This window comes from Denticeps clupeoides, chromosome 11 (assembly GCF_900700375.1).
Source record: "Denticeps clupeoides chromosome 11, fDenClu1.1, whole genome shotgun sequence".
NCBI classification, from domain to species: Eukaryota; Metazoa; Chordata; class Actinopteri; order Clupeiformes; family Denticipitidae; genus Denticeps; species Denticeps clupeoides.
This window is the reverse complement of record NC_041717.1, coordinates 19,746,900-19,760,722: the sequence shown is the minus strand read 5'-3', so window position 1 is coordinate 19,760,722 and position 13,823 is coordinate 19,746,900. Positions and strand designations below refer to the sequence as shown.

At 43.0% G+C, this 13,823-nt stretch overlaps 1 protein-coding gene across 2 annotated transcripts in view; it reads right to left on the bottom strand.

Annotated features, from left to right (window-relative positions):
• Nucleotides 1-429: 429 nt before the first annotated feature.
• Nucleotides 430-13,823, bottom strand: part of fbxl17 (F-box and leucine-rich repeat protein 17) — a 167,232-nt gene continuing 153,838 nt past the window's right edge. For both annotated transcript variants that reach the window (XM_028997043.1, XM_028997045.1), the window contains 2 exons: nucleotides 8,666-8,808; nucleotides 430-2,443 (listed from right to left, as the gene is read on the bottom strand). In XM_028997043.1, the coding sequence (XP_028852876.1) occupies nucleotides 2,306-2,443; nucleotides 8,666-8,808 (281 nt within the window). In that variant the 3' untranslated portion in view covers nucleotides 430-2,305. The remainder of the gene's footprint in view (nucleotides 2,444-8,665; nucleotides 8,809-13,823) is intronic.

Genomic DNA, 13,823 nt, shown 5'->3' with positions numbered 1-13,823 from the left:
TATTCAAATGTGCACAGACACAGCTCTCTTGCCTTATTTCAAGAATGAGTGATATCTAAAAAATGTTCTTGGTCAAAATTATTCCACACCCCTGACTTTACCTTCATTTCTGGTGCAACCAAAAACTAAACCGGCAGAGGCCAGCCTCCTTTTCACCTCCTCAGCATCCATTTTCACATTTTTCTCGTGCTAATTAACATTAGCTGCCATAATCCTAAAAAAACATTGTAACATATATAGCAATATAAAAATTAATTATTAATAATCGTTACAGCTGTTAATAAACAACACAACTAATGACACAGGTGCCTAATAAAAAAAGAGTCCGGGTCCGGTAACCAAACAGCAACCAGTCAGGGGTCCACCTTGTAGAGAGATTATTTACTGAAAAAGAACGGCATCACACAATGAGGAGAGACACTGGTCGCGTTAAACAGAAGCAGTAGTGTTTTTTATTCCCCTTCATGAAAAGTCCAGTCATCGTACAGATGTTCATACCAAACCAGGAACCAAAAGGTGATGAGAAGAGAAAGAGAAACGGGGGTGGAGGCCATTTCATTTCCAATGTTCTGAAAAATCTGTGCCAACCTGCAGAGGAGACGGGGGTCCGCGTAGAAAAATACCCTGCCTGGTCACGATTTGACATCAAAGGCCCCACTTTGATGAGGAGGAGGTTTACGAGGAAGGTCTAAACTGTTCTACTGCACTTCAACATATAGATATATATTTATATATATATATATATTTTTTAAATTTCGTACTGCCATTGTGTGTTCGTTTTTTTTCCTACACACTTTAATTGGTAACAAACTTCTAACAGATGAACGGTGGTAACACAAGTAACCAATACAGCAAGCTTCAGGTCTGGGTGAGTATCGGGTTACAGAAAATGACCACACAGTACAGAACCTCTGTTACAGACCAAAAATGACGTTTCAAAAACCACCGGCTACAGTTATTGTCATAAACAACATTGTCTCAGAAAAAGTGAAGGTAAAAGTAGAAGGCATTACAAAAAACCAACCCCTGTCCAAAAACGCCCGAAAGGCCCAGTGTTCGCCTCGCTGGACGATCTGGGGGTTGGGATCAGTGCTCGTGTCGTTCCAAGAGTCTCTCTGTCCTCCTCACGAATGACCGAAATGAAGAGAAAGAGGAGGGAGGACGAGAAAAAAAAACATGAGAATGACAGAGAGACTCTTCAACACTAAAGGTCTCAACCACGGTCCTGGAAGCCCACCAGTCCTCGAGTGGTCGTTGTCATTCTTCTGGCTATTCAGGCTCCAGGACGTGGGCCGAAGACCATGCTGTAAAACTTCTCAAAGCTCAAGTCTACCTGTAATGAGAGTGTATAGCCCTATTGCCCTCTAGTATCATAAAAAAAAACGAAAAAAAAACACCATGGTCTTGGAAATCAAGCGACCGGGAGCTTCTCCAACCAGCTTCTAACATTAGGTGATAAGAAGTGAAATTCAACTGATCATGAAACAGCGGCCCATTCATAACACATTGTAGGCATATTCATAAATCATTCTGAATATGATATGCACGTCATACGCATACAATGTCAAAGGGATTTGCAGCGAATCCTGAACGCCTCGGATGTAGATGGAATAAAAAATCATGGATGTGACTCCTTACAACATCATATGCTTCCCAACAATAACAGCCTGTATTACACAGACAGGTTGCCATTCATAAAGTAAATGTTAAAGTATATTATAATACAGAAACTCAGCAGGTTGTGTGTAAACTGTCAGTTTTTTTGCTGTTACACTCGCTTTAGAACGTCAGTGAGGAGAACCCTCTGAGCCGCTGATCTCCACGACGGGGACACAATCTGCCTGAACGTGGTGGTGGTGTGTGTCTGTGCAGCTCCTGTGTGCTTGAGGAGCATAAGGTGTGTGTGTGTGTGTGTGTGTGTGTGTGTGTGTGTGTGTGTGTGTGTGTGACATAGGACTGAGTGAAGAGACTGAAGTCTCCTACAGTGAATGTATGTACACTCTTGACTATCGAACAAAATAATGCAAATTAACCATGAATGAGAGTCAAACAAGGATATACAGTATGAATGCATGGTCACTGAGTGTGTGTGTGTGTTTAATACATGAGAGAATATTTAATGTTGTACATGAACATAGACGAAAAAGTAAATTATATGTTTCTGTATGCATATGCCTACATTTCTAATTGCCTGTTGTGTGTGTTAGAGTCGTGTTTAGAATGTGTTTGTATGTTGGTGTGTGAATTTTTGTCTATTAGTGTGTGTGTGTGTGTGTGTGTGTGTGCGTGTGTGTCCCAGCCGTGGCTATGACCCTGTCGAGGTGTTGGGACTCCAGCCCATTTGATAAGCTCTCTCCAGCGTCCTCTTGCAGTCCTGCATCACCGTGCTGAACACGATGTGGGGATACTGTAGCACCAGTCTCTCCACAGTCTCCTCGTTCACCTGCACACAACACAGAAACCAATGAGTACAAAATTGTGATCTATTACCGATTTTGAATCAACATTCAACATAAAAAAAAATTTATTTATAAGGACCCTGGTAATAACTACATTATAACACTATAAAAGCTCCCTATACAAAGAGCTAAATTAAAATATATTAAGAAAATAAACCGAAATTACTACTACTACTACTAATAATAATAATAATAATCTTAACACACAGAATACCCACAGATAGTAGCCACAGAAAGAACAGTCACAAACAGAACAGAAAGAATCAGTCACAAAGAACAAACACAACAGATAAAAGTTATTCATATTAAAAAACCGGGTTGATCATACACATCCGAGAACAAGATTATTCATGCTTTAATTGCACCTATTGTCATCTCCCTGGAGAACAGTTATATCGTCTTGCTCTGTTTCTTTTTGTTTCTGATCATCTTCACAACTTTTTTCCATCCGTCGCCACGTTGAACGCCGCAAGGGAGCTTGTGTACATCCAGGATTAATTGCAATCAAGACGAACGTTCACACATCAAAAACAGAGGTGTCAATGTAACGAGCAGCCATTACCGTAATTAATGCAAACGCGGAGCTGTGAGCAGCGATGAACACAAAGGCATGAGAGGCGCGGCGCGTCCAATCAGAGCGCTCAATTAACCCGTAATTAGAGCGAGCACCAACAATATAACCACCAAGCACAATGTTGATTTTTCACGGCGGAGCGTGGGGAGAAGCAGGAGGTCATGGTGCTGATCAGGTGGGCGCGGAGCGTGAAGACAAGCTGGTGACCAGTAATCACTTCTAGTTACTTTTACTTTCAGCATTAGAACAGTAACTAGTTACCATGGAAAGTTACTTGTTGAAATGTGGCTGGTGTGGCACCGCCTCCTCCTTCGTTAGCGGAGCCCGAGTTTGTTCTGCTATGAACTTCCACGCTCTTCACCATTAGTTTTAATGAAGCGTGAGACAATGAGAAAAGCTTCATCAGATGTGAATTCCTCATTTGTCCAACGTGGATGAAGACTTAATTCCAGTACGTAATAAACAATCTTACCTTTAATTCCAACAAAGGAAAAGTCCAAGTCCTTTGCCATGTCATGTGTGCTTGTGTAAAGCCCCGCCCAACTCTGACTCTAGTTTGCTTTTCTGTGTTGTCGGTAACAGTATCAGTAACAGCGTCGCAACGATGAAAACAGTAATTGTCAGCTTGGGCGTGGCCATAGTAAATTTTAACAATATGGTAAATATCTGAGCTCTGAATTAAAAGAACCACAATACCATAGAGGTATAAAGGTGCCATACAAAATGAGACAGCACTGACGTTTGTTGTTTGCGATAAAAATTGTTGAAATAAAGTTATTCTTTTCACAAAGGTAAATATTATACTATACAAATAAACATGTGTAATGTGTGATATATTGCCAGGAAAGAGTGATGAAGGATATTATGATTGGCACTAGACTTGCCGCATTTGGCCTATAATCAGCAGAGCAAGGCTGTTGGCACGGCAAGGCTGTACCAAGACCAATTATTAAAAGCATCTGAAACATTAAGATGGTTGAGCATAAAAATATAAGAGTGAGTCGCTTTACCATTATAAACCACTCATATACAGTTAATGTACAGATGACAGTTCATCATAACTAATTACTTTTCCAGACCCACAATGCATGTTGTCTTCAAATTCTAAAATGAATATGTCTCCTGAACAGTATTAAATATAAATGTTTAACTATTAATTGTGATTAATCACAATTAGCTAAACGCTAAATGTGCTAATAATGACTAAATAATCATTAATAATCGATTAACTTGTATTAAAATCTTGAAGCTCCCAGCAATGTGTGTGTGTGGAACAAAAAGAGGAGACACACACCTGTTTGCCATTTTGGGCCAAGACGCAGCATATTTTTGACCGTAGTGGAGGGAAGCCAGGCGGGCAGAAGAAGAGTGTGTGTGTGTGTGTGTGTGTGTGTGTGTGTACCGTACAGCAACGTGATGTGCAAATGCTGGCCAAGTCCGCAGGAGAGCCATACGAGCGCCTATCAGTGCAGATTGATGTTTTTAATCTCCGAGATCTGAAATTACAGAGCCAGACCTCTGGGACTATTCTTATTACAGGGGATGCTCATTTTATCTTCAAAAGGCCCCCGGACCCCGGATCACAGGCGTCCTTAACGCTGCCTGACAGGCGTCGTGTTGCCGCTTCCTGGACAATAAAAAAGCCGCTGAAGCCCACGACAGGCGCGCTGCTCCACTTCCCAAGCGTGGGACAGCAGACATTTTACAAGCCATTACCAGTCAAGCCGCTGATATATATATATATATATATGTGTGTGTGTGTGTGTGTGTGTGTGTGTATATATGGATGACCTCTGCAAACCTTTTTTTTTAAAATTCATTAAAGTCATAAAGTCATTAAAGTCGCCCTTATTCAGAGCGACTTACAATCAGTAGTTATATATACAAATATATATGCGCACACACACACACACACACACCATTTGTGTGTTTTATGTGGGTTTATGTGAGTGTGGATGTATTTATATGTGCATGTGTATGAATGTGTGTGTGTGTTTGGGTGGAGCTAGAGCAACTCCAGCGAATAGGAAGTGTCACCCTGCAAAGCAACTCATTTAGTATTTTAAACCTCCGATTAATGAACATCCGCTTTATGTTCGTGGGACTTTTTGCGTTTGACCCACCACGACCCCCCGCGCAGCACAGTAGACGTGGACAGAAACCCACACCGCCTTCTGTAAATTAGGCCAATTGGCCGTCGTATTTATTTACTGAGCACTAAAATCGGGCCGTAACTCGTACCGCGGTCGGGGTGAGACTATTTAGGCGATTGCTTTGCAGTGAGCATGGTGGGTAAATACAGATTGAATCCCTGCTCTAAATCAGTGGGAAACCCACGTTTTATTAACCCCCTAAATGCATCAAATAGTGTCTCTTCACAACAGAAAAAAATGATTCGTAATACATTTTACATTCTTCACATGGACCTAATCTCACAGGACATCCATCCATCCTGCTCCTTGGGGATTTATTTTTTTGTCAGCGCACTCCGGTCCTACCCATGGCCCTTTAGTGATGGACAGCGTGATTTTGTTTTTTTTCGGTTCAGAAAGACTAGCTTGCAGGGAGGGGCTTTTGCCCATTGCTGCTTACAGTTTAACAGTCTCTGGAGCTCGCGGTGGACATCACGTCTTCTTCTGCGGACATCCCTCGAGCACCAGACCCTGTTTAATGACTATATGTTCATACATGAAATAGATAGATAGATAAATAGATGTCACGTGTTCCCTAACTGTTGATGTTCATTACAAGCCGGCCAGTCCCATTGTGGCGTATAACTCAACTGAATTAAATCATGCAAGTGCAGGCTGGTAGCTCCGCCCACCACATAACACAGCTTGTCTTAGAGCTGCATTTCACATCTGCCACAAACCGCAGTAAAATGTAAACTGTCTATCAAAACCGCTTTTGAACAGACCTGCCATGGCACGTTTCATTCTCTTTATGTGCAAAGCATGCATCGAAAACCGTACTGTGGGATACCTGTACCATCGCACCCCCCTAGTTAATATCAGATCACTGCTGATTCAGGACACTCACTCACTTTCCAGAATCGCTGTCCTGTTACGCAGGCTCACGGCTGCCGGAGCCCAATGGGAGATGGGTGGGGACTGGGGACCCTCCCAGACAAATGACTTTGCCAATTCACTTAGTGTAAATTGGAGCTGTAAATCGGGTTTGCCCTCAGTTTCTATCGTTTTAGTCGGGTCAAGCTTGCGGGGTGAATGACTAGTCAGCATAAAACTGCGGTCTATAGTACCTATCCTTTCCATATGATTGCTGCATTTAAATTTGATTGGTAAAAGGGTTTCGATTATCGTAAATTTGTCTTATAAAATAAGATTTTTTTCAAACGAAATGTTCATTTAATTAGCAATTCTAGTCCACCATCGTCAGACAACGCGTTTTAATTAGCACAAAAATGAATGGTGAGGAGGTGAAATGAAGTCTAACCTCTGGAGGATCTCTTCCACCCTTCCAGGCCCAATCACAGTTCTGGTGTCCATACCCTTGGATGGTGGGAGGAAAGGTCTGAGACAGGACTCAAACTCAGAACCTAATAGGCCATGCCGCTAATCGCATTGCGTGGCGCTTACTAAAGGGCCCGGCATCTACAACCGAGTCATGAAATGTTTAAATAAATAAGCGGAATTTCTTGGTAAAAATTATGCTTTTTCGTTTGACATGTTAAACCACTTGAAGACGTGGTTCCGCTTTAGATGAACGCTGCAATCGAACTGAACTGCCCATCGCTCGGACCGCTACCAGACGTGTTTTTTGGGGGGGTTCATGCTCACGGGGAGTACGTGAGAGTCGCTGGGCTGATGTGGAGCTTTCAGAAGGTCAGGTGCTGCATTTTATCAGGTCAATTAGCTCAAGTTGTTCAAGCGTCAAACAAGAGAAGACTGTGTTCTGTGATGTAAACAGAGCCGATAGAGTTTGGCAGTGTGTGTGAGAGAGAGAGAGAGAGAGAGAGAGAGAGAGAGAGAAAGCATATGTGTGTCATGCTCTGTACACACGAGAGCCAGTTTCTATTTTTCAGCATTTCAGGATTGTAAGCGTTTAGCAAAACGTTGAAATTGAGGATGGTCACCACAGACTAAAGCTTCACACGCCTGTTCCGGTCTTGGCGCGACGGTAATGTATCCCCTCACGGTACTAAGGCAGGAGTTTGAACGGTCATTAGAAAAGGTATTTAAAGGTATGGAGCAGAGAATGAGTTGATGCTACACTCTGGCTGCTCTGCATTGATGGACTGGGAGCCGAGATCAGCAGAGTGAAGACATCTAGAGTAGCTTGCACTCTTCTTATATTTCCGAGAGTAATAACTCCACAGTATTTATTATAAATATGTAACCATTTCTTTGGAACAAGTATCGAAACATGATAAAAAAAAAATTTTCAGACTGTAGAGCAATATAGTCTTTTTTTCAAAAAGAAATAAACAGGCGTACATAAATAAAACTCTCAGGTGCGAAGTCTCGACAGCGCTCAGTGACAGAATCTGGCCGTTTGTTGTAGGTCAGTTAAAGCTGAGGTGGCTCTGGTCACCAAGTCCAATCCAATTCAATCACTTCCCTCAGTTTTGCTGTTTCTTTAAAAAAAATCGAGACCAATGGCCAACCAGATGGTTCAAATCCCCAACTGAGGTCCCCTTGAGCAAGGGTGATGTGTTAAATGCAGAGGACGCGTCTCGCTGTGCGTCACGATGACAAAAGCAATCACTTTCTCTCATGCCCTCTGTGGTTTTCTGGCGGGTTTGAGATGCTTGAGGAGATGCTGTAATTGTTACGAGGCGATTACGAGGCTGGCTCGCAGCTATCAAAGCGCCTCCCCACCGCTGCTTCCAATTTACCTGTGTGAGGAGAGTTAGGGAGGAGCGTTGTCACCGATCCGTTAGCGTCGACGCCAAGGAAAACGACTCCACCCAGATTAACGGCTGAGCCCATCACCGGCACAAGCCAGCGCTCAACAGCACGCACGATGCACCCCCAAACACGACAGTCGCAGCTTTCTTCATACAAACGCACACTCAGCCCAGTTACACCAAGCAGGTGCTACATCCGACAGCTATTTACTCGAACCGTGGCAGCAGCCCTGTGTGGGTGTGTGTATGAGAACGCAGCCCTGTGTGTGTGTGTGGGTGTGTGTATGAGAACGCAGCCCTGTGTGTGTGTGTGTGTGTGTATGAGAATGCAGCCCTGTGTGTGTGTGTGTGTGTGTGTGTGTGTGTGTGTGTGTGTATGAGAATGCAGCCCTGTGTGTGTGTGTGTGTGTGTGTGGTGTGTGTGTATGAGAATGCAGCCCTGTGTGTGTGTGTGTGTGTGTGTGTATGAGAATGCAGCCCTGTGTGTGTGTGTGTGTGTGTGTGTGTGTGTGTGTGTATGAGAATGCAGCCCTGTGTGGGTGTGTGTGTGTATGAGAATGCAGCCGTGTGTGTGTGTGTGTGTGTGTGTGTGTGTGTGTGTGTGTGTGTGTGTGTGTGTGTGTGAGTGTGTGAGTGTGTGTGTATGAGTATGCAGCCGTGTGTGTGGGGGTGTGTGTATGAGAATGCAGCCCTGTGTGTGTGTGTGTGTGTGTGTGTGTGTGAGTGTTTGTGTGTGTGTGTGTGTGTGTGTGTGTGTGCGCTCACCTTGTCACAGCGCATCAGGCCCAGGTAGCGCAGGGACTTGCTGTTCTGGGCGATCTGAGTGGCTCCCTGGTCAGTGATGTCCTTACACCAGCCAGCGTCCACCGTCTCTATACTGCTGCTGTACTGACCGATGGCAATCAGAGCTGAGGAGAGGGAACACACACACACACACACACACACACACACACACACACACACACGTTACTCAAGAGACTCAGAATGTGTTAAATAACAGATGAAGAAAGAGCGATGAAACAAAGTGGTCTTTTAATAATCGATTATAATTTTTGCCTACTAATTTACTAATAGATTAGTTGTTTAGTTTATGATGTAAACAAGGGTTGCTGCGGTTTTATTTCCGGTAAAAGTCTTTCTATATTGGCACAAATGTACGTCTCTAGCAATTTATTCAAAAATGTATTTTTCTTCAGTTGTCCCAAAAACCTAAAATGTAGATCTCTTTTTCAGGTAATTTTCTTTGTTTCTTCAATTTAAACCAGCTAATTGGTTAAATAAAATAAAAAAAAAACTATTTTAAAAATAATTTGAAATAAGTTTCAGAATTTTTTTTTTTTTGTCAGCAGCCTCCTTTTCCCCAACCCTGATTGCAAAAATGGAGACGAATAGGAGAGGGCATAAATAACTCCCACTAAACAGAACCACGAGTGTCCCCTTCACAGCAGGAACACAAGCTCACACAACTCACAACCTTCTCTCCAGAACAGTTCAGAGTTCCAGGCGGGAAGAGTCCAGAGGTTTCAGAAAACACCCACTTTGCTCATGGCAAAGCTTTTATTCTATTTCGCAATTTCGCAAATCCAACCAAACCAAAAGACAGAAGACGTCCATGCCAGTTGTAGAAAATGATGACTGAAAGCAGCGCAGGTACGGGATTAAATCACAGAAATGGCTTTTCCATGAAATGTCAGGGGTTGCATCATGCTGGCAGTAAATAAAGAAAATGCATTAAGTCTGTGTGTGTTTTATCTCTGGGTAAGAATACTCTGGCAGAACAGGTGCAGTCTGGGATATCCGGAACTCACATGGTCTATACTTCCCAATTTAAACAAGGTCATCTTATTAACGTGTTATTACTTTATAGACTCACACGTTCTGTTTTCTTATCCACTTCCTTGTAAAGAAACTGTTTCCAAAGGTCACATCTGATAAACCATCAGAAGTTTCATGAAATCCAATTAATGCTGCAAATGTGTACTGATGAAGTGACGTCATCTGTCCAACCGGATAGGAGACTCAGGAAACGGAACTACTGCGTAAAAATAACAATAATTAAAAAATTTGTAAACCATATTTGGGGCGGTGGTGGCCTAGCGGTTAAGGAAGCGGCCCCGTAATCAGAAGGTTGCCGGTTCGAATCCCGATCCGCCAAGGTGCCACTGAGGAAAGCACCGTCCCCACACACTGCTCCCCGGGCGCCTGTCATGGCTGCCCACTGCTCACTCAGGGCGATGGGTTAAATGCAGAGGACAAATTTCACTGTGTGCACCGTGTGCTTTGCTGCTGTGTATCACATGTGACAATCACTTCACTTTTTTTTTTTACTTTATATTTAGTTTCGTTTTTAGATCAGATAGATTAGATGATAGATATGTTATAGTTATCATCACATGACCAGCATCTATGTTGCGTCTAGTCTCATTTCAGTCACGTCAAAAAGGTTGGTTGACTAAGTTTGTTGTCCCAGAACAACCCTGTAAGAGGGTCATTTACTGTATGTAAAAAAAAAAAAAAGTTGCTCCTCCATGCTGAACTGAAATGTGTTACGTAGAAAGTGACAAAATGCTCAGCAGCAGTGTTGTGTGGGGGCGGGGTCACGCTCTGGTCACGCAGGAACACGGGGCCGATTAGATTAGCATCCCTCTATTAAGTAAAGCAGGCAGAACTCGATTAGGGCGTAATAAAAGCACAGCGACGCACTGGACATCGATAAGGAAAGAAAGCCGACGGTCTCCGCGCATTGATCCCCGGCCTCCCGTCTAAATGAATCTACTGTCAGTAATCTCCGATGGCCACTGGACGCCACTTCATCACGGCCCCAGCGGAGTCGCCCCGGGCAACACTGGTGCCGTACAGATGAGTGGGAACACAGTACCGCGGGACAACGCCGCAAGTTCAGCACTAGAAGCCATCACGCTACACTTCTAGCAAACTAGTGCAGCCATGTTTGTGTCGGAAGATGGGTCACACACCTGCCTATGATCCAGATGACCTCAAAGTCACAGGGTCAAACCCCACTTAACGAGACACATTAAAAAATTAAAAATGTAGTGGTGGCCTAGCGGGTAAGGAAGCGAACCCGTAATCGGAAGGTTAAGGGGTTGGACCTACACAAACACATATGCACCATCTTATTCATATGGCAGCTCACCACACTAGTGATGATGTGTCACAGTACAGTCTTATTATTTTAATATTTTGCTGCGATTATACAACAGTTTATCCTACAATATGTATTTCTGCCAGTTTACTCAGAAACTCTAGTGTGGCAAAAGTTCATTTCTGATCCAGATGTTCCACTGAAAAGCAAAGAGCAGAATGATACGTAAATAGAGTGACATTATCATACTGTCACTTCCAGGAATCCAGGAAGCCTAGATACCAGTAACTGTGGCGTAAATATATAACATATATAATCAAATATATTTATGAAACATAACTTTTCACTATATATAACATAACTTTTTAAAAACATAACTTTTCTCTTGTTGTACTAGAGTTAAGCTTGGTAACCAAAAATAAATCTTTTGTTTGGGACATTTATTATGTAGTTAATTTGCTCTAGTATGTCTGAGGACATTTGGTCCCCTTGAAGACAGACATACACCATGTGGTGGTGGGCATGACGTGAAGGACCTTCCTGTCTTCCTCTTCTGATCTCTGCGCTTTCTGATCATGGACAGATGTCACATCTCCTGTCTTTATCATTGACACACACACACACACACACACACACACACACACACACACACACACACACACACACACAGATGTTCCTGTTTTTCCAGAAACAGCAAAAATGTCATCATTTTTATCTCATCCAAGAGCGTGTGTGTGCGTGTATGATGCATAGCTATAAAAAGTGATTTCATAATCTAAAATAAATAGTTACTGTGTCCCAGATGGTCCACAAAGTCTACTTATCCTTGATCAACACAATTAACACCAGTGAATGAGACAAAGAAACTGAATATAGAAAATTATAGCAGGAGTGAGGGACTAAAAGGAAAAAAAAAAGAATGTGGTGCATGACAATTTTTTTTCAAGCGTAATATGCAGCAATTTATTCCTTTCGTCTGCATCCCACCATCTTCCTCAGCCCCACATACTGAGCTACGGACAGGGCCCGGGGCTGTGGATCATTAGCGTTAGCAGCGTCCAGCTCAGAGGAGCTCCAGCTGGGCTGATGTTCAGCAGATGCATGGCCTGTCGGCTCCGCTCAGAGAGGTAAAAACGCAGTAAATGCACCCATTATCAGCGCAGAGCGACCGGGGTGGGGTGGGGGTGGAATGCATGTTAAAGCTCATCCTGCTTTATTTCTGAACTGTGCGCGCGCATGTAATTACAGCGTGAGACTGTTTATATGTGGTGCAGTGTGTTCATGTGCATAAATAATGTGTGCTATTGCTTCTATAATTTATTAAGCAAAGTTTCCCACAAGTCTCCATAAATGCTTCATTTCTGCAAACAGCCGAATAATACTTTAATAATACTCAGTATGTGTAGTCTTCGTGTTCTCGTTTTGCATGTTTGCATATGTCTAAAAAAGACGGAATGCTTTCATTCATTTATATATTTTCATAAGCCCATTCCAGGCCTCATGATAATGTTTACGCTTAAATGCATTATAATGCATTTATATAAATATGTTGAACCATAACCATGAATGCACATGGAGAACTAATCACGGCAGTAAAATACATGTTTCAGTAGTTCGAGTGAAATGTTAATCTATCTGGCAACCCTTTTGGACACAGTTCTCCTCCCTTGAACTTGGATTTAACTGCGACAAAAAGCAGATCTTCACCACAAAATATCAAAATAAAAACACGTTCCTACCAAACTCGGATTTGGCTCCACCCCTAACACGCATACAACAGTCAGAAGTGAAATACTGAAATTAAGTACTTTAGTACAGTGCAAAGTTTAAAACAATAGGAGCCGGTGGGCGGTGTGTGATCGGCACGCAAAAACCTCAGCCGAAAGCCCCTCTGAGCTGCAGACCCATTTAGGGATTTAGGTTAATCCATCACACGGCCGCCGCGCATCTTAAAAGCTATTACACGCCGTAGCGGCAGGACCGGGAGACACAGAGCGCCGCGTCTCTCCTTTTAAGCACAGCAGCGTTTACCTGGGCCGACGCCACCACAGCTTCAAGGCCGTGTTGATCAGGAGACGAGAAATAGTGATTGCGCTCTATAAATTTACCAATAAATGATAGCCACAGCCTTTACAGGTTTATTTTAACATGACATATTCACATTCTGGCAAATAAACTGTGACGGACAGTGTAGGACCTAGATTACCGTTACCATTACCGTTGTGCTTTTGACATGTTGCTATAAGGGGGCAGCGGTGGCCTAGCGGTTAAGGAAGCGGCCCAGTAACCAGAGGCTTGCCGGTTCGAATCCTGATCCGCCAAGGTGCCACTGAGCAAAGCACCGTCCCCCCACACACTGCTCCCCAGGCGCCTGTCATGGCTGCCCACTGCTCACCAAGGGTGATGGGTTAAATGCAGAGGACACGTTTCGTTGTGTCACCGTGTGCTGTGCTGAAGACAATCACTTCACTTTCACAAAATTTTATAACCAACAGTAATCTCTTTATGAACTGCATTAACTGATTGATAAGTACATTTTGTTCAAATTTGCAGCCCTAAAAATGATTCAATAACCACCATTTAATGTAGCAAAAAATTCTGTTAGTTGTTTTCTGTTAACCAACAGAGCAACAATAAAATTCAATTAATCTAATAGTAATCATTACTAAAGCAATAGTGAATGGTGTAGATGATTAATATTAATTCTGATGAGTTCTGTCTGGTTAAAGAATGGTCCATGCAACACTGACTGTGCTAATGCTAATGCCACCGAACCGCGCCGTGCCGCCATAAATTTAAGACCCCTTGTCTTGTCATGCA